This window comes from Metopolophium dirhodum, chromosome 1 (genome assembly GCF_019925205.1).
Source record: "Metopolophium dirhodum isolate CAU chromosome 1, ASM1992520v1, whole genome shotgun sequence".
Lineage (NCBI taxonomy): Eukaryota > Metazoa > Arthropoda > Insecta > Hemiptera > Aphididae > Metopolophium > Metopolophium dirhodum.
The window spans coordinates 106,970,467-106,993,659 of record NC_083560.1 but is presented as its reverse complement, the minus strand read 5'-3'; the positions used below and the strand labels follow the sequence as shown (position 1 = coordinate 106,993,659).

Here is a 23,193-nt window from a genome sequence, read left to right as displayed (position 1 = left end):
GCATAAGTTAATCAACTCGTTGACAAACATCAAACACTAAGCCGCAAATCGCAATAACCGCATGTCCGCATTAGGCTATTACTTATTATCGTTTTATTCAATTTTCAATAATGATAAATTTATAATAATATCACACCAGTCACTCGTGCATAGGTACGTCGTCGGGTAGGCGGGCGACGTGACAAAAATAAACACACAGGAAAAACCCAACTTGGTGGTAATTTGTAAATACCTAGACGCGCGGTGACCGGGGGATAAAATTGTTATCGCTCACGTTTAAACAAAAACGTTTCATAACGCTACGTAACATGATCAAAGATGCGTCCGATGTAGTTTTATAGCATCTTTAACATCTATTGTCCCGTTCACTATTGCTTATGTAAATGTTTAAATGTATTTTATATTGTTAATCGATGATGTTAAAATAAGTTTTTAACTTCTAATCAACTCCAGACGTCAACTTTTAACACCTACCCACCCACCCACCACCCACCACCCATTTTTTCGTGACGCAACTGCGTCAAATTAACCCCGTTCACGCCGCCACTGTGACCAGGTATCCACATGATGACTACCTATGTTTTTACCTAGACCGGACGCTGTGGTGAGGTTGTTCAGAATTTTGGATGCAATATCACCGGGATTGAAAGGGTTCTGCAGGCTTCTTATCGTGCTTAATGAATCGCCGAGAATGATGAAATTCGAATGAGCTTCTTGTAATATTGTCTCAATGGCCATGAGGATGGCTAAAGCTTCGGCCGTGAATATGGAGCAATAAGGAGGTTAGGTTCACTCAGTCAAAATTCTTAAAATACTTTCTCATACCTCTTGGGGTGGGGAAACAAACACGCTAATTAAAATTCATAAAGTTTTTAATCCAATCAAACTAAGTTTGAGTCATATAGAGTTGGTACATTTAACAGGCAACGAAGTGGACGGGATCAGCTAGTTGCATGTATTTTATGAATTTAAGAGGACGTCACACCCGCATGTGTTGTCTCCGTCTAACAAATTTACAACATAGCAAAAACTATTTTGCGCAGACAACTTTTCTACCAAATTTTCATAACAATTAAAGACAAAATCAACTTTATCTGTGCAACAGCGTGCTTTTTTTTAAAATACCACTACCCAATCATTTTTTATAAGCAAATAAAAAAAACAAAAAAACGAAATGTTTAGAAGCAAATTACTTTTATTGTATTTATGTTATTTAAAATATAGGCACGCTGCTGCATAGATAATTTTCTACCCAATATGTTCAGATATTTTGGAGCCACTACTACTAACACAGAAAGATAAAAGTTGTCTCGCGCAAAATAGTTTTTTTGCCATGTTGTAAGACGGAGACAACACATACGGATGTGACGTCCTCTTAATGCATATTATATAAATGCTTGCAAATGTCATTTTTTTACTATTTTGTATTGTGTAGGAAAATGTGATTGATTTAGCATATTATCAAAGTATACCAAAATGATGATTGATAATGCATTTGAATATGATATTTTACTGTTTTAGTAGGTATAAACTTTATTTTTCATAATAAACAATATATAAATATGAGTATATTTCAAAAATTTAAGCCTATCATTTTATGGAATATTTCAATTCATATACATAACTGTGCATTTATTTTGCATACTTTGACGTTTTTGGGTATATATTTATGTGGTTTTTTTGTTAAAAAGGTGGACAAGTAGGTAACGCCCTGCTGTACAGTAGTTGTCGAAGATGTCGTTGTAATGGATGTGTTATATTTGAATTCAATGAAAAATTATTGTATACGAAAAACGATTGTGAGCGGAGTCGTTGTGTACTTATGTCAGTCTAGCATATAGAATATGATATAAATAATCAAATTTAAAATGTAAAAATAAAAATAAATAAAAATCGAAAATATCTCATAGCTATAAATAGTGTGACTTTCCGGTGAACTTTTTCTGTTTGATAGAAGTAGAAAAATTTGTTGGGAACCTTCTATTAAAATTTTTAATGTCAGCTATGAAAAAAAAAACTAGGAAAATCCACTGGAAAAGTAGGAAATCTGGATGTAAAAAATACAACAGTGGCACAACAGTGTATTATATATTGGTTGCTATTGGTTAATCGGGTATGTTTGTTGATTTGAATTATTATTTTTTGTCAATATATATATAATAAATATAAATTACTGTTTGTGTGTAGCTTATACTTCTGGGTAGAAGACTGGATAATTTAAAGTGGTTAAATTTGGTTTTTTTTTATTCATCCGATATTAGTACGGTTAGGTTAGGTTAGGATTTTGTATTAATTGAATATATTAATCCACCATAGGTGGAATACGAGAAACTTGTTATAACTATGATACTTTAGAGTTAAATCATACACTTACCTACAAAAAATATAATAAATCTTTCGATTTTATTGAGTTTAAAAAAAATATCATCGAGAATATTTGCTTGTTGTCTAAAACTATATTTCTCCCAACAAAAAAACCGTGTAGTATCTCTTTTTCTGGGAGTTTAGGTAGTTCTTCTGCACGTTCTTCTTTTTTTCTTTTTTTCTTCATTTTCACCGGAATTTTCTTTTCAGACTTAGTGTTTTTGTCTTTTTTTTCATTAAGATTATTTTTAAGTAAGTTATGATCATTTTAAAATGTACCTAGTTTCAAAAAGATCATAATTTTCTTAAAAATAATAATATCAATAAAAGTTTACGTCGTGCCCAAGATAAATATCTTACTCTTAATTTTTATAATAGGCCAATATTCACTCTAATATTATCAAAACTAACAGCACACTATTGAAACTGGTGAGTGAAAATTTGATATGTTGTACGTGTGCAATACGGAGACAATACATGCGTTTTAATCAAATCTAACCTTTTAATTAAATTATATTTGTCCTTTACTATACCTATTTAATAATTTACTCCTTTAACTCTGAACCAGATTATAATAATGTTCATAAATCATTGGTACTCAGATACCTACTAGATAGTAGATACCATATATTATGATACAATATGATCCAACGCACAGTGTATACTAATCTACTATATCTATACCATAGAGTAATATTACTCTATGATCTGTACCAAGGTGGATTTATAAATTCACCTTGATCTATACTATATAGATATCTGTGATCCGAACCCGATAAAAAACATTTTATCATGATCCAAACCAAGGTGGATTTATAAATCCACCTTGATCCAAACGATATTGTGGGGAACAACGGGTACTGTGATCTACTGTCATCCACGATAATGTGATACTGGTCTATTATCATTATCATTATTATTATTGTGATCACAATTATTATTCATTTATTATTGAAATATATGTTTGTATAACATCATTAAATACATTAATGTGCAATTAAATATTTCTATTAAACAACGGCAGATTAAAAAAAACATAATAATAACATTATTGTTTGTAAATTTTGTACATATTCTTGTAAGTATTATTTTTTTTTTGCGTATTTAGGTAGAACTATTATTATTTCTAGATGACCAAACTATTATGCTCAAACATATAAATAAAGCAAAGTCTAGGCAAGAAATTAATATCTAAATTCGTTCCCTGTATCGTTAGTATGAAATTTCAATTATAACAAATTATATACATTTCATGACAATCATTCATTGTCTACTTTGGAATTGTTTTTTGTTTTTATCTTGTGTGGTGCCAATTGGCCGCTGCTGTATGATAAACATAAACAAAGGACATTGAAATTTTATACTATTTTAAGTATAAACACATTCTAACATTAAAAAATGTATTTAGGAAGAAGGTAATATATTTTTCACAAATCACAATAGCCAACGACAATAATTACCGATTAAATAAAAAATGTGTAAAAGCTCTCAGATAAATTTACCTACTGGTCACCCAAATTCGCTTATCAAAACTGATTCTTTTTTATTCATTTTTGTGGTCAAAGAAATAAGCATAGAAATATAATATAATAGTTACTAAATAGGAACTTGTCTGATGAACACAATTTTTATTATTTTATTTACTCATTGTTTTTTGTTGATTATATTAATAATGTAGCTATTGTAATTTTCTAATTAAAAAAAGTAAATTAGAGAAAATTGTTGGTTTGTTATTGTTTATCACGTGTATTACATGCTACTAATGGTATGACATTATTTAATAAACTTATACATTACTCACTTATTTAAAACTATAAAAACTTGAAAATTTCTTAAAAATAGCCAATTTACTAAGAAAGAAAATGTTGAAATATGTAGTTCAAAATATTCCTTAGAATTATAATCCTTTCAGATATTCAGACCATTACTATTTTTATACAAATGGTTCACTTTTATACTATAAAAATACATGTGTCCACTGTCCAAACAGTCATAATATTATATTAAAAACAGGGTAGTGATGTCATACGCGATCTACCAAACTTGTTTTCAAGTAGTGCGTGATCTACCCAAATCCACTAAAAATAGTATTTAATTTCCGTATTTTCTTTATATCTTACTTAATCTTAATCTTAATGTAACTGTTCTTTTAAATGATCCATCCGAATTTCTCTTTTTACTTGTTCTGGTAGTTTCTTTAAGATCTCCACCACAGCTGACGCCTTCTCTCACTTTATTGCACGTTAAATGATTTTCTTCATTTTGAGGTAACAACTGTTTGCTTTTTAAATAATTCGCACATGTTTGTTCGTCACAAATAATATTATGATAAACATGTCCGATTCTTGAACTCATAATGAAATATTAAAAAATGAAATATTATTTACTATTGTCTAACGAGTAGAAAACGGGTAGTAGTTTCGGCGTAGTAGAGACGGCGATTGTGGTGAGTTGGTGACGGCGATGTGTCTGGACGTCAGGCTATCGTATATTTTATCTTATCGTATTAATTGAACTATAAAAGGGAAGTCATATAAACGTATAAATAAATAGTCGTAAATTATCAAGATAATTTGGAAATTCGGAAATTTGGAATAACCGGTAGATCACCTATTTGGGTAGATCGCGTACAACATCACTACCAAAAACAGTAGGTATTCAAATTTTTCAACTTTTCACAAAATAACAAATAAGATGACTAAGAAAATATAACAAAAAACATAAATAATAATTAGAGAAAATAAGAGAATAATTATTAAAAAATCCAAAATAAATTATCCAACTGACAACTGTATTAAATATATTTTTTCTATTTAAAATAGCTGATATTAATAGTAGGGGAAAAATAATAAGTATATGTGGCGTTTATCATCATATCTATAACAAAAATATGGCGTCATTAAAAAGTTTTGTTGTAGACTATAACATATAGTGAATTGGCGCTTTGTTTCTTTTCACAAATCTTGAGAAATAAAAATACTTTTGTTAAATAATTGAGTATAAAATACATAAATAAGTATAGGAAATACTATTACAACTTCCAAACCTTAGTTGTAAACTTGTACCTTATATTATAAGCAATACTGTTTTACATTCCTATTAAAGTAATTTCTAATCCTAAACATTTTCAACAGGATTTTTTGAAATAACATTAATCATTTAATTCATGGTCAACAAATATTTTGTCAATTGTAATGGATGATAGTGTTGAAGACAAAATAATATATCAAGTTTATTTGACACACATGAAGTTACTATCATCAAAACTGACATCAGCTAAGAACAAAGTTAACTCTTTTTACAACATGTGGAAATATATGCAATTTTATTTTACCAAACCAGAAGTAATATTTTTTTTAGCATTAATACTTTGTTTACTGTTTTTCTCCGGTAATTTATTTCAAAGCACAAATGGATTTTTAAAAAAAATTAATCGAAGTCTGTCATTCATTGGTTTTAATGATTTTCAACAATTAATGGTTGATGAAAAAGATGCACTTAGTAAAAACTGGAAATTTGATGGTAAAAATGTTGCTCTATATGCTATCAAAGGTCGACGATCACAAATGGAAGATAGATATGTCATAAAAACTAATATTATGAACACTGGTATATCATTATTTGCTATTTTTGATGGACATGGTGGTGAAGTAAGTAATAACAATATTATTTTGTATTAGCTTGTTTAAAAAAAAAAAAAATATTATACAAGACATGCCATACGTCTATTAAGGTTTTAATTATAATTATAATTAATTAAAAGTAATGTTTTAATGTGTTTATTGTTATAATATAATTTATTTATTTAAAGAATATTCTCATTCGCATAAAACGTATAAATAAACTTTATTATTGCAAAATAAATATAATATACTTATTTAATTTCTAAAATGCACTAAATATAAATTTAAGTTTAATAGAGTACCAACATATGTGTAACCTTATGTATAAAATACTTATACTGGCATATTATAAATAAATTATGGTAAATTAGACTTCTACTACAATTGTTAACTGTTTTAAAAGTTATTTTTCTTACTTAAAACAGTTTTTATTTTGTAATTAATATAAATTAAAATCTAGGTATTATAACTATTAGTATCTCAACTTCATTATTTATTTGATTTTAAAGTTTTAGTCATTAATTTTATATTTACATAATATTATGTAACAGTTTTAAGAGAAAGAAATGCATTAAGTAATTAAACAAAAAACTGAACATACCAAAATATGCAACATACTAAAAAGTAAAATAATTCAAATAAATTTGTACATTCTATCGGTCACACAGTTAATTTCACATTTTCGTATATTTTAGATTTTAATTAAAGTATGTATATATATATATATATCATAGTTATCGGTTGTGCGGGGTAAATAATCCACCAACCTAAATACATCATCTAATCACTATAAATATAGACGTTATTACAAATTTCTCAAACTTCATACTTACCTAATATTTTTATATATTTTATAGCTGTTGATTACATGTTTAACTACATTTATGAGTCAATTAGATCTTGTTTTTTTCAATCAGTAGTCCTGAATTGTACGCTAAAGATTGTGTCTTTAAGAATAATAGGTACAATACTTGGTCGCATGGGGTAAATATTTTATAAAACAAGTTCTGATTGACTCATAAATTTAGAATAACGTGTAATTAACAGCTATACAAAATATAATGAACGTATGTAATCTTGGAACTTTAATGATTTCTATATTTAAAATTATTTACTCCTCGCAGCCGATAGAAGTTTAATAAGTTATTTTTAGTTTGCTGCAGAATATGCAACTACACATTTAATGAAAAATCTTACAAACAAAGTTATTGAAGTAAAAAAATTGCTCGATCAAAAAACTGATATAACCGAAGAACTGAAAATATTTAATTCAAATACACCTGAAAATTTAACACCAAAAATGAAAACAAAAATTACTAAAATTGAAGAACTTACGCCTACAAAAATGAAACCTACAGTTTCTGCAGATGATAGCGTTATTAGTCTCAATAAACATAAACAAGACCCTCTAAATTTAAAAAAAGACATAACTACATTAAAAAATGTTGATGATGAGATCATAAATCCTTCTTCATATTTACAAAAAGATGGAAATATTAATTTTTCAAAAATATTGATTGATGAAGTTCTAGCTGCTGACAAACTATTAATTGAAGCAGCAAAATTAACTTATGATATTGCCGGTAATATTTTATTTAAGTTATATTTGTAAAATCTTAGTCCTTAGTTTTTATAAATTGGTAAATTAATAAGAGTTGAAAAAAACTACATTCTTAAGCTTTTGAACCTATCTAATCTAAACGAGTTACAGATCTTTGCACCAATATAATAGGGTAATATTTTAAATTTAAGTACATATAAATTTGACGCCCCAGTTCAAAACTGCAATAACTCAAAAAATTAGTATTTGGGTATAATGTGTTTTCTATATTTATTCTCTATGAAACATAATATAAATTATAATATTGAAAATGCTCTCTCGTGGACAATAATTTAACTGTATTTCATTGCTTTCTTGAACTGAAATTGTTATAAGATGGTGTAATTCAAATTTGTTGTAACTCGAGTTGTTGCCGATTTAAACTGCGGCGTTGTAATGTTTATAAAAAATACCTTTTATTTTATTTTTATTACAAGTAAATAACAATTTTATTCAAACTACCCTTTGTTTCATTTTTTTTTTACTTCCCCTTTTTGCTGTAAATGTGACATAATTATCTATATACTTACACATGATTTTAGGTAGCACAGCACTCATTGTTTTAGTTGAAGGCACTACATTATTTGTTGCAAATGTTGGAGATTCAAGAGGTGTTATGTGTGATAAGAAAGGAAATGCTATACCATTATCATTTGATCATAAACCTCAACAAGTATTTTTTTTAAATATATATATTTATTTAAATTTTACAATATACCTTATATGCTTTAAATGAAAAAATATACTTATTTATTTTTTATAATTTAGATGCGAGAAAAGAAACGTATTGCCGAAGCTGGTGGTTTTATATCATTTAATGGTGTTTGGAGAGTTGCCGGTGTATTAGCTACTTCTAGAGCACTTGGAGACTATCCTTTAAAAGAGAAACAATTTGTTATTGCCAATCCAGATGTTTTAACATTTGATTTATCACATCATGATCCACAATTTATAATACTAGCATCAGATGGCTTATGGGATACATTTACAAATGAAGAAGCTATAGATTGTATTAAAAAACATATAGATGATTCATTTTACGGAGCCCAATACTTAACAATACAATCATTTAATAGAGGATCGCTAGACAACATTACTGTACTAGTCATTAAATTTCCACCTATATGGAGTAAAGAATCACAAGTAGTTGATCATGGTGGTAGTAAATATTAATTGTTAAACATTATAGGCATATTTAACACAATAGGAACATTTTGTAATTTTTTTTACCTTTAAAGCTAATATAATCTTGTATTTAATCGATTACCCACCTATTTTAGTGACTTATATTAAGAAGTTAATCTTTGGTTTTTTTTCAATATAACTGTTATGTTTACTGTTTTGTATAATTTAAATTAATAAATGTTGTATTTCAATGAATAGCAATGGAAAATTATTAGTTATAAGGCTTTAGAGCACAATATTTGTTTCTGACCTGAATGTGTATTAAAAATAAAATCAATTTATTAATGCCAAATATTACTAAATATATATAAATAATTTTGAAACTGTGTGTCACAGAATTGCTAGAATTAACAACCTTGCAAAACAGATAGAAAAAAAATTACAATATCAAGTTTGAAAAAAAAAAAAAAATATGAGTACCTAATCTAAAATAATTGAAACATTGCCGAAATATTACTATTCATTACAATTATCGGCCTTTTTTATCTTCTTTTTTAAACTAGCTAATACCTACAATAAAATTAACTTGTATACTATACAAGTCTCGAGTTTTTAAATTATATTCTATATATTATGTTAATGTTAGTGGCAATCTACAAAAATAATAAATACTCCTGATTAATATAAAATATAATAATTTAATAAAAATTTAAAATCATTCAAGTCAACACATAACCAATGAAAGGTCAAATAATGTGACTAATATGAAAAGATGTAAATCATACTTCTAGTCACTTGAATTTGTTATGTTGTGTACATTTAGTATCAAAAAAAGTTAAATTTCCGCTTGTCAATAGTTTCGGGTTTATTATCACAAAACGTTTAAAAACTAGCAAAATAGCATTTTCCAACAAGATATAATTTTTTAGGTTTATATCTATTGCATCTTCGGTTCCTTGGGAATAGTTAAAAAAAAAAGTTTAGAACAAAAATCTATTGCAATAAACTTCAACGCAATATATTAAAAACACTTGCCATTTATTAATTATTAACATTATTAACTAACAATATTTAACATTATAACAGTTAAGAATGTATAAATAATTAAAAACTAGTCAAATTTAACATTTCATACTGATTGGACGGAATATGAATTTACAGTCACAATTTGAAAATCACATAATACAGGTTTAGTATTTTATAAAAATATAATTAATAATTTCAATTTAAAAAAAAACAGAATAACTAAAAGTATTTAATATTAATAAACCGTAAAATAATACCATAATATGTTACAATTTCATTATCATAAAAATAATAAATGTTACATTTGAGATTTTTTTTTCATCATCACAAAATGCAATACTCAACAGTTTATTTTTTTATCTTAAAATCTCAATTAGGTTGTATGCTTAATTGTAAATAAATCTTTTAAATTTGTGTACATAATTAAATTGTGTACAAAATTGAAATTTTTGTAAATATATTTACAAACATTTTATTAACAATCAGAATTGTTCATAATAATTACAATATTAAAATAAAGATTAATCTAGATATCAAAAACCCTGTATTCCGATATTTAGACTAAAAAATAATGGCATTAAATACAATCAAATTAACATATGATATAGGACGAAAATACAATTGTGCAACAATACAGAACAATAAATTAATATAAAAACAATAACTCTAAAACATCTTGTCCAAATATCTAAATGGAAATTTTCATAATATATTTACAAAAATTGTACTAGCAATCAGAATTGGTTCACAATAACTCAATATTAATAAAAGGTGGGTGCCTAATACTATATACATTGATACTTGCAAGTAACAAAATACAGTTTATATTTCAAATAAATGAAGTAAAGTTCATTAAGAGTAGGTAGGGTATGAAAAATTGTGTGTATAGGAATTATTATGTTTTATTATTAAAAATAAAATAAAATAAATGTATTATTAAAATATCAAGTAAAAATGTGTATTTACAATGTGATTTGTGGAACATAGTATCTTGGAGTTCAATCACAATATTTTCATATGCAAAATAATAAAATGAAAACACAATATAGAATTATGAAACTAAAAAAGTCAAGTTACTTGCCCAGATTTAGGCATAAGCAGTGTAGGCAGTAGCCTACAAAATTGTAATTGACTACAGATCTAGGGGCGCCAGCAAAAATATTTTTTTTGATACAAAGTACAAATTACTTTCAATTTGTTTTGTTATAAGTACAAGAGTTTATGGTACATTTTAAACTAATAGATTTGTTTGTGCCCATACCTAAAACTATGTAGTTATTGTACTGTTATTTAATAAAACTGTTTACATCGTTTAGGCCATAATACAACTTTAAATTTATGTATACATATTTTATTATTTTTCTTTTTGTTCAAATAATATATCCAATAAGTTACAAATATTATCATATGATTTATTCAAGTTTAATAAAGATAACATTATGTATATTGATTAAAAAAATGTAAAAATATTATACAATAAATGTATCTACCAAAATAAAATAATAAAAAAAAATGTCACAAAGGGATTTTAAAATAGGGACACCACATTTTTAACAGTATAGGCACCATTGGTCTTTATCCGAGCCTGCAGTTGCAGTATATTTATTACTTTGGTACTTATATTATACACATTGAACTATTGGATGCCCTGACAAGTTTTGTGTTAAAAAATACCTACAGCCTTATCACAAATATACCATATTAATTTGCACATAGTAATGATGATATTAACGGCAAGTATATATGTACCAAAAATTGGTATTATAAACCATAGTAAGTAGCAGCCCAACGCCACCTAAGATGAAATTTGTAAATTAAAAAGGTACAGCTCTGTAGTAGATTTGGTCACAACAGATTTAATTCCCTTAATTCCGTTAAATTTTAATATAAGATTTGAATTAAATAATTTACAATTAATATGTCGCGAACGACTGGTAATTGGCCCAAAAAACTCTTAACAAATCTCACCATTTAGGTTGTACAGTGCATTTTTCAATTGTTAGTATTTTGAACACAAAATGACTGCTTACACCCTGCAATTAATTTGAATAGAAAAATTCACGATATATCACAGAAAAAAAGAACTAAACATAGACAAATCATTTTATAATACATGTATTGTGATTTCTAGTTTTTTTTTCAGAAAGTTCATGTTTATTTCAATTAACTATATGTAGTTGCAGGTGGAATATTTTCCAGTACGGCACTATACTCATTAATAGATATCCACCTAAAAATTTTCCAATTTTCCAATAGTATACTTAAGACTTATGAGTTATGACAGTTATGTTCATACAGATTTTTCTAAAATTATCGAATTATTGGAATTTGTAAAACGTCAATGGCATTGAATTGGTAAAAAAATCTACCTATGCCTATTAGCCAAGGTAAATAAATTAATATTTTAATGCTGATATATTTTTTCTTCTTTTTACCTTCACATAATTTGTGGTATTACTGATACAACAGATAATGAATGAAACATTGTGTATATTTTTAATTTTGAAGAATAAAACAGTACAATTTAAAAAAATAATAATAAATATAATAATTCATAGGTACTATACCCAATTTGCCGTAAGCTTACCCACTTTTTTTTACTCACAAAGAGTATGGTGAAAACGCCGTGACAATACAGTTCACTATGTATACACCGTGGTGTTTCGTGACGTGAAACTGTAGAACTACAGTGAATTGTTTTGTCACAATGTTTTCTCCATACTTAGCATGAACAAAAAAACAATAGAATATAGAGGTGGCAGATGTGTAAGTGGTAAATTATATTAGATAAAATGTAAGATAAATTGATAAATGTATAAATGTTGTTTAGTCTATACCTACCATAGGTGCAAATAGCCTAATTTTTTTTTTTTTTTTGGGGAGGGGGGCTAAATCTCTCCCTCTAATATTTTCTAGTATTTTCTCCTACAATGATATATGCGTAGTACTAAGTACTGACTTTTGAATTGGGGAGACCAAGGCCCTCTAGCCCCCTCCTATTTGTGCCAATGGTCTATTCCACAATCTGTAACAAACGACCCAATTAGAAACCATTACAAAATAATTATTTATTCATTCCAATTAATTTTCAGATTAATGCAAACAAATAAATAATTACAAAAATTAGTACACAATAATTATATCACGAATAGTAGGTTTTTTTATGGCTTTTTTAAAAAAATTTTCTAAAAATATGTTTTTCATAATTTTCCCAAAAATATATAATGTAAATATAGTTTTAGTTATTTTATTTTAGAATACAGTTAATGTTAAAAATTATTGACAAGGTTGTTCGGACGGAAAATTGTATAACTCAACGAAATAAAATAATTATTGTTTTGTACTTGCAATTAATTATTTAGATAACTCATATAACTTATTTTCAGTAAATATACTTTACAGTAACAGTGCACATCTACAGTAACAGTATTTTAACAAAATCATTAAATAATGTATTTATTATAAAAAAGTGGTAAATGCCGCCTAAATTTTTTCCATATTTTTATGTACTTAGAAATAAAATTCTCAATTCAAAATTATTCAAAATATTAAATTATTTCATTTTTATTACCAATCCACTACTAAGTAGTAATGGTAGATGGTATTAGATGGTCTAGTGCACAGATGTGGTAAGTGCTAATGTGTGTGGTAATGTTGTATATGTATATTTTATATTTTATCCGACAGATGGCATTGTTGTTTGAAATAAGTACTGGGCTTGAAAAAAGTACCGTGTTCAAATGTGGTATAGTCACTTAAAACAAAGGTAAGTGACAACAAAATAAACAATGAAATAATATTGCTAGCACAAATGTGGCAAGTGCTCACTTACCACATTTGTATTAATGTGGTTTCTGTTATCAATGATCAATTATAGTGGTATATACCTATGGGTTTTATAAAACCTAGTATTATTCATGTAATTGTTAAGTTAAAACATGTTAAAAGACATAATTATAGTAAAGACTAGATGACTATTATACAACTCTATTGAATTCAACCAAAAATTGGGCATTTACAATTTTTATTGATGTGTAAACTTTCAAATGCCTGTACTGAACAATTTGTTAAATGTCAATTACCACACCTGTGCACTAGACCATCTTGATCTATATTTTTAATACTTTATTTAGGTGAATAAAATAAAAAATACATTTGAAATATTTGTGCTTGAAGGAAATTTAAATAAATACATTAATTAAATTAATAAACTGTCAACGATATATATTTTAAAATCATGATAATGTCCCAATACATTATGGTATTTTGTTTGGTTTGATTTGATAGGTATGTAATTAATACTATATTCAATTGTTGATAAACAAATATAAATAGGTACCATACAAGAAGATGAATAAAGACTATCAGTCGTATATTTATAATAGAGAATCATAATTTGTGTTATATTTAATTTTATTAGTTTGTAAATCAAATAGGTAGGTAAATTAAAATTGAATATAAAAATTTGTATTTTTTACTCTTATAATAAAAATTTATTTTTTTCAAATACTAAATTGGCAAAACCAATGAATCAAAAATATTGTGAATGTTGTATACATCTTATTAGAGATAATATAATATTGTAGCATATATTTAGAAGTATTTTAATTTAGTTATCACTTATTACTAATTAGATTCATTGTTAATTAAAGTACTAAAACATTACATTATAGATGATATGAATAAATTTTCTTTGGAAATAAATAATGTATAAAAGTTATTGATGGGTTTTACTTAATAAATGAGAGTTAAATTCATACACATTACCACATTGTTCTCCACAAATATTGCATTTCCATGGGTTTGTTTCAGAATGACACCCCTTGTGAAGAAAGTAAAGTGTTTGGTCTGGAAATGTAATACCGCAAAAGGAACATTGTAATGTTTTTTGAAATGCTATGTACCTCCAAATACCAGGATCTGTGTTATGAGGCTGAGATAATTCAGGGGTATTCATATTTATGTTACGTTTAAATTCATCACGCAACAATGATTTTAGAGGTGATACTTTGATTAATGATGATAAACTTGATGCTGGCTGAAAACGTCCAGACTCAGTTTCTCCATTTTGGACATTATTTGAACTATTTTTTCTTAAATGTTCATCTCCTTGTTCTTGTTTTATTGGAATGAGAGAAACAGATGGTGTGATTGTACTTACTTCACCTTCTTGTCGATTATTTCCTGCTAATATTGGTAATGTAGACATATTAGAGTTTGAATCTGTTGACTGTGGAGAATTTGGACATTCATTATCTTGTGAAGCATCATCATTATTTAAATTTTGAATAGGTTCCGTTTTTACATTATTGTCATTAACCTAAATACAACAAAATAAAAGTTAAAAAAATATATATTAAGTCTAACAACTAACAAAGTTAACATGTATAAACTAAGAAATTAAAATAAATATGTGCATCCAATAATTCAGCACTTATAAACAACTATTATTTTAAGTTTTATAAATTACTAACAAGGAACAAAATAATATTATATATATCTATATATATATAAAAAAAAATATCAGAAATGATAAACGTGTAAAATGTATAATTTAATTTAGGAGAATGTCAGCGTACTGTTTGTTTTTTATTCAATATCAGCGTGTTTTCATTTTATGCTCAGTGTTCACTTTTATATTTGCAGATGAGGTGTATATTCTTCATCAATCTCTTATAAGAATAAGAAGCTATCATAATAATTTTAATTATTATCACTAAGTTAGTTGAGTATTAACTAATTCAGAATATTAAGCTAAATGGTTTGGCAATACTAAGCATCCATTGTAATATCCATGTGGATACAAAAAATTTTTTGGATGATATAGCCCAGAAACTCCAAAGAATGGATATTATTATTTATTGTGTAGTATAAAAAATGAAACAAAGAATTTTAAAATTAGTAATTAGCCTATATTAGTGCACTTTACATAAATGTAATATAACGAATAAAGGAACCTAAAGGAAACTGCTGACTGTTTATTTGATGTGCCAAATTTTTTTCTGATGTTACCCCTAGAAGGAAATTGTAAATATGCCACTAAACCCATATAGACAAAACGCATTCACGCAAAAGCATTTTTTTTATGTTTTTGAGTTATCTTAGAGTAAAATCACCTGTTACAAAAATTAGAGTGAATATTATTTTTCCTAGTACAACAAATCAATTTACCTTATATTGTTTCAAAACAATTTAGTATCCATTTAATTTTACAAATTTTTTTATTTTTAAAATCAAATATTAAGTCACATTAAATTTCAAAAGTTCAAAACGATATGATAAACCCTCATAAATAATATCTTCTATTGTTTTTGTAAAGGTGATTTTACTCTAAGATTACTCAAAAATCATATAAAAACTATACTCTTCTCAGTTAAATTAATTGTTTACATAGAAAAAAAAGAAAATATTTTTCAAAAAATGTAAAAGAATAATAAACAACTTATACAAAAGTGATACGAACCACTTTATACATAAATAGCTAGACATTGGAATAATTAATACTTTGTCCTAAAAGCAGTGATTCACATGAAAATAATAATAGTTGGTGTAAGATGTAAAATGTTTAATGTAACAAGACAATTTAGAACAATACAACTACAAAAATAATTATAATAATAGTTTTTGGGAAGATTATATTGGTGATTTTCTTTTTACTCCATTTAGATATATACATTTTTGTCTCTTCCTAAATAATTAAGCACCATACAAAGCACAGCAGTAGATACTTAATAAATTGGTGTATTTGAATTCATATACTAATATAGTATAATATAGTTCTATATAAATTTAATTTATCAGTTATTTAAATTATTAGGAACTTATATTAACTATCATTAGGCAACACAGGTATTTTATGATCTATTTTATAAATAAAATATTAACCCATGATTTAAAAAAAAATAATGATTAATAATTACTTATATACAAATATACAATAATCCCTAATACATTTTTAAATTGAGGAATTATTTTATATACTTAATTCCTTTAACTTAGTACTAAATATATTTTTATAAGATATTATATAGTATACAATCCAACTTGTTAATATTCCAATATTTTAAGTTGGTTTATTCTTTAAGAGTGCGCTACACCCGCATGCGTTCTCTCTCTCACACACAAATGCATAACATTGCAAATTGTAAGCTCAGCAGATCACGTTTAGCTCTGTTAGTTTAAAAATTAGAGTGAATTGGCCTCTTATAAAATGTAGTAGTAAAAATATTATCTAGTGAACCTTATCGGGGTTTTTTTATAATTTAATTTTAAAGCAAATTATAAGTATTTTAAAATTGTAAATTGTTTGTGCATTTTTAAAATACTCATAACTTACTTCAAAATTAAAATCTAAAAAAAACCTATAAGATTCACTAGATAATAATCTTACCTTTAAATTGTATAAGAGGTCAATTCACTCTAATTTTTAAACCAACAGAGCTAAATGTGATTTGCTGAGCTTACAATTTGCTGTGTTATGTGTTTGTACAACAGGGAGAACGCATGCGGGTGTAGTGCTCTCTTAGTAGATATTGTTTGGGAACTTTTATGTTTTTGGTCTAGGCCAAAAACCTAAATGAATTCCAATTAAAATAATAAAATTAATACCATAAGGTAAATTATTAACTATTTTATCTAGTTGTATCACATAGTTACATTTTATAGTCAAAATAGTTATTAATTTGTGACATAATTATCAGTTATACTTACTTGAGAAGAGGAAAAAGATGAGCATTCTGTAGGATTGGGTTCTGTCATTGATATTTCAACATGGGGTGTAAGAAAATGCATTGGTGGGGTTGCATTACTTTCCGAACGACTTCCTCCAATTGAATCACCACTGTCACTACAAGCTCCACTAGTACTCACATTTCCACTATTGTATTCAATAGGTATGTGGTTTGTTAAAGTAGAATTTATCACATTAACACCCGGGTTATCTAGGTCAATTCCATGTCTGTAAATATAAAAATATTAGAAAAATTAAAAGTATATTTCTATAATCAGATATAGTAAATAATATTTTTACCGGTTAAAAAAATGAACTCTTAAACTTTTCATTGAACTAGCTCTAAAATTACATAATGGGCATGATTTAACCATATCATGTTGACCAACATGTTCATTTTGGAAATGTGCTCTCATTGCAATTTGACGTTGAAATCCTCTATTGCATATTGGACAATGAAATGGTAATGATTTTGTATGTGTTGTAAAATGTTCAGCTAAATGATCTTTTCTAAAAAAACGCTTTTGACAAATTTTACATTCATAAGGTTTAACTCCTGTGTGTCTCATTTTATGTCTTCTCATATTAGCACCATTTGAAAATTTCATATTGCATATATCACATTCAAATAATTTACGATTTGTTTGTAAATCATTCTCATTATTACTTTCTATTCCTTGACATGTTGCCAAGTGTGATATTAAACTTGTTTCATTTAAAGTTTCATAGTTATCACATCTATCACATCGGTGAACAGAAGTTCCACAATCTGAGACTGTGTCATAATTAGAATTAGATTGATCATTTTCAATGTCCCCGTTTTCTTCAAAATTATTGTTTGAATTATCATTATTGTTTCCAGATGATACATCAAATTCCTTTTTCACGGGTGTATATGAAACTACTTCAGACATGGTATGTTAAGGCCTTTTTGTTTTAACAATTAAATTGCAAATAGACCAATTACGTTTACCATAAGTATAAATAAGTTTTATTTGATTCTAAAACAAAACAAAGTATAATTACATGCTGACAATTTTACTTCTAAGTGATATATTTATATTTAGTCATACAAAGTTAAATTCAATACTAGAAAACTCTTAGCTTTTAAAGTCATTGTTTTTCTTTATTAAAGTAACAAGTACTTATTTTTAAAATGTTTATTATTCATAATTAATATATTTTTATGTATAAATATTTTTGGTATTACATATCTAATTAATTAATTAGTCAATAAAGTATCTACTGTAATATTTATATTTTCTGTTTGATGGAGGATTAGATGATTGAACATTTAATAATCATTAAAATTTAAAACATAAAATCCAACAGATACATGGTGTATGGCGAGTTAACTGAAATAATATTATCATTTTAATTTTTTTCAAATTTAAAAATGGAATATTGTATGAAAACTGAGTCTAGAATATTTTTACAACTATTTTAATGTATCATAATAAAAATTAAAAAGCATAAAAAAACATATTCTATAATATACAAGTTATTATACCTTAATGCCTAAATATTTCAATTTTAAAACACTACTATAAAAACAATTTTTTTTTTATTAAACACGTTTATAGGTCAAACATTTTAAACACCTTAAAGTAATCTGTATACATGTTTACAATGTAATCATTAGGTATATAGGTATGTGTTATTATCATAATATTAAATTATAAAATAGTTAAGTAACATGAAAATGTATTATAGAATAATTTATTTAAAACTAAATATCATAAATATTATACCTAGATAAAATATGTAATGTACTAGGCACTTATTAATTATTATGAATAAATTAATGATTACCTAATATATGCGTATATATATAATACCTACATAATATATCAAACAAATATTTGATGATAATAATATTATGTATAGCTTTTTATTTAATATTTTATAAATTTATAATATGTTATAAATGAGGTTATAACTGTATGATAATTAGTAAAAATAAAATAAGATTTGAATACATAAAATGATTTACATTAAGGTCATGTTAACTATGTAAGTTAGGTAAAAGTTATGTAGGTTAGTGTACTGATTATATTGGGCAAGAATGCAATATCAGAATACTTGTAAATACCTAGAAACTAGGTCAATTTTATGTAAAATAAAACAGAACATACCACATAATCACATAGAGCATCCAGATCACAATTAAAAGCAATATATAAAAACTGTATCATTTATATTTTATATTAAAGAATAAATGATTGGGCAATAAATGTCTAAATTAAGCAAAAACAAAATAAAATAATGGAATGAGAACAAATGTTCTAATGCGTCCAGTGATGGTTAAACAGAAACGGAATTAAAACTATTGACTTATAACGCATAATTAATTTAATATAAACAAATTGTAAACAAAAGTAATTCCCTACATTTATTGTATAACATAACAATTGTAAAAAAAAAAAATAATAATGGTAAAAAAATAATTTTATTCACTTCTGTATACCTAAAAACTAATTACTGATAAATGATTATCAAAAAACTAGCAAGGTGCATCTATCAGGTGTTTTTTTTTTTGTAGGCCGATGCAACGTCGACCGCTAGATTGCAGTAGATATTCTTTGTGATTTGAAACAAACTGATGATAAGGATAAAAGTCAATGTTGATATTTTAGAAATTTAGAAGTATTTCCACAGCGGCACAGCCACTGACTGGCACTGAGGTCTCTTCACTCTGTGTTTCCTGATTTCCTGTGTACTTAAAATATATTATCAAATAAGCGTACTGTTTAACTTTTGTAACAGTTTGCTTTTAGATTGCCCTTTAGATATTGCCTAGTAAAAAATTATGAGAAAAAAAAATATAGAATCATGACAAAGTAAATTTAATAACTAAATGGAACTTTTCTACTTTACTGGAAACCGTTCTTTTTGCATTTTTATTTGTTTTAACATTTAAAGTTATTAGTTAAGCATACTGAAGATAATGATGAACTGGTGAAGTCAGAATTCAGCGCTCGGACTTAGTTTTGAAATTATACCTACCTAATTGAATTTTATATAATTATATGGGTTACACACTTACACATTTAAACGATCATCTCTACTCTCTAGTTGAATTGTTGGGCAGGGACAGACGGGCAATGGAAATAATTTAATTTATAATATAAGTATAATAATATAAGATCGCATAAGACAATTAATTTGTTTTTGCGCTTTTTTAAAAAACTAGTTTGATAGGTAAGTAGTCAAAATTATTTAATTAAAGTATGACAAGTACATCGGCGCAGGTCACCGAACGCAAAGTCATAAGGGGGACGTGAACATAAGCGCAACTAGAGGGGTCATGGGGGAGCTTGAAAACTTAATACAAGGCTCCTGATATATTGTTACAAAAACAGTTGAAAAATATTAAAAATATATAGGCACAATTTTTTTTTATAAGCATTTAAAGTTCAAATTTTGACAAAATGTATAATTGAATAATTATTTTGTAGTTAAAAATTTATAAAATGTTCAACTTTTATAGCTAAGGATTGAAAATTTTAAACAAGGCTCCACGTAAATAGGTTATATATAAATTACTTTACTAACAATAATATCATCAAATATACTTAGTAATATCATTTATCATTTAGGCTATTTGATCGTCTTCGCTCAGAATCGTTTTTCTTATACAATGATATTATATTATCATTGATTTCAAATTTAACACCATCCATTACAGTGACCCACTTGTAACATACTGTACAGCAGAGCGACACCCGCTTGCCCACCTTTGTTATTTATTTTGAAAAAAATGTAAATATTTAATTTGTATTTAAAGTTTGTAATTATTTTATTATTTTATGACAAAAAATTGTAAATACTATTATAGCTATATGCCTGTATTTATTGTAAGGAAACGATTTTTTATGATAAAGAAAAGTATTTTATATTTATATTGTTATTAATTATTTTTAATATGGTAGTCGGTAGCCACTAGCTGGTAAGTTCAATTAATATTAAAAAAATACAACACAATAACTTAAATCGTTATTCTTAGTTATTTAATATGTAATTTCTTCCAAATTTGAACATAAAATAACTACAAAAAAAAAAACTGTGTTTTTATATTCTTGAGATATTTTTGGTGACAGAATAACCTACTTACGTGGGACCTTGTTGTAAGTTTTCAATCTTTAGCTATAAAAGTCAATCATTTTATAAATTTTTTACTACAAAATCATTTTTAAATTGTAAATTTGATAAATGATGTCAAAAATAGAACTTAAATGCTTATAAAAAAAAATTTTTTATCAAGTACAGGAATTAATAAAATAAATATATGATATGAATCTCAAGTGTCTACGGCTATTCATTTTTTAATTATAACAAAATAAGAAAATCGAAGATTTGGATATTCAAATGTTGTAAAAATTGTAAAAACTTCAAACGCTCAAACAAATCTAATTATACTTTCTTAGACATTTTTTTATTGATTACCTTATAAGGAATCTTGTATTACATTTTAAAATCTCAGATTTAAAAAAAAAATTTTTTAGGAATTTCTAATCAAATTAATTTGCACATTTTCGTGATTTTTACGCCTTTTGTCAAAATTCACTTTAAATGGTTAAAAAAAAAATTGTGACTGTAGATTTTTAATATTTTTCAAATGTAATTGTAACATCTATTAAGAGCCTTGTACTACATTTTCAAGTTTTTTTCCCAACAAATAAAATTTTATTGAAATTCATAGAAAAAAAAACTATGAAAATTGGAAACAGAAAATGTCCGTAAAAGTTCAAAACAAATCGAAATATTTTGAAAATTGTATTGTGTGTAGAAAATGCTAATATAAACAACCAGTGAAATTATATATATCATATAATATTGTATAATGTATCTACGGCCATTTGTTTTAGAGTTACACCAAAAACTAAAATAAAATTTATCGAAAACCTTTTTTGTTTTTCCGGCGTTTTTGAAAACTACTACCTTTCAACGCACCAACTAGATTCTCTTTCCCATCGAACAAGATACTGAAGTTGAAAATCGAAACATTATTTCGACTACTTATCGTGAATACAAACACAAATAAAAATTTAAAAATGGATGTCGCTCTGCTGTACAGTAGGTTACAAGTGGATCACTGTAATGGATGGTGTTAAATTTGAATTCAATGATATAATATCATTGTATAAGAAAAACGATTCTGAGCGAAAACGGTCAGTCAGCCTATGGTATTACTAATATATTTGATGATATTATTGTGAATAAAGTATTTTATATTTATATATAACCTATTTACGTGAAACCTTGTTTTAAATATTCAATCCTTAGCTATAGAATTTGAACATTTTATAAATTTTAAACTACAAAAAAATTTTTAAATTTTAAATTTGATACATTTTGTCAAATTCGAACTTTAAATCTTTATAAAAAAATTGTGCTTCTGTATTTTTAATATTTTTCAACTGCTACTGTAAAAATAAATCAGGAGCCTGGCATTAAATTTTCACGATTTTTACCCAACAAATAAAATGTTATTGATATTTATAGGAAAAAAAACAAAAAATATTGAAAACTTATGTCCATAAGCAGCTCAAAAAAAGTCAAAATATTTTAAAATTTTCATGTATCTACAGTTATTCGTTTTTGAATAACAATAAAATAACAAAACCGCTACATCGAGTGAATATCCAATATTGTGAAAATATGAACTTCAAACGCTCGTAAAAATTTAATTTGACTTTCTTATAGACATTTTTTTTTTTTGATAA

The 23,193-nt window shown here is 25.9% G+C and overlaps 2 protein-coding genes across 2 annotated transcripts; one reads left to right on the top strand and one right to left on the bottom strand.

Annotated features, from left to right (window-relative positions):
- The first annotated feature begins 3,299 nt into the window (after positions 1–3,299).
- On the top strand, positions 3,300–8,969 carry LOC132933655 (protein phosphatase 1L). The gene is made up of 5 exons (XM_060999922.1): positions 3,300–3,442; positions 5,499–6,014; positions 7,141–7,570; positions 8,130–8,260; positions 8,356–8,969. Exons 2-5 carry the CDS (start codon positions 5,559–5,561, stop codon positions 8,758–8,760), a joined length of 1,422 nt encoding a protein of 473 aa, XP_060855905.1. The 5' UTR covers positions 3,300–3,442; positions 5,499–5,558; the 3' UTR covers positions 8,761–8,969.
- A 3,521-nt stretch (positions 8,970–12,490) lies between these two features.
- Positions 12,491–19,917, bottom strand: LOC132933654 (zinc finger protein ztf-16). The gene is made up of 4 exons (XM_060999921.1): positions 19,603–19,917; positions 17,768–18,468; positions 17,449–17,695; positions 12,491–15,058 (listed from the first exon to the last, which is right to left on the bottom strand). The coding sequence occupies exons 2-4, from the start codon at positions 18,379–18,381 to the stop codon at positions 14,456–14,458; spliced, it is 1,464 nt and encodes a 487-aa protein (XP_060855904.1). The 5' UTR covers positions 18,382–18,468; positions 19,603–19,917; the 3' UTR covers positions 12,491–14,455.
- Positions 19,918–23,193: the final 3,276 nt, after the last annotated feature.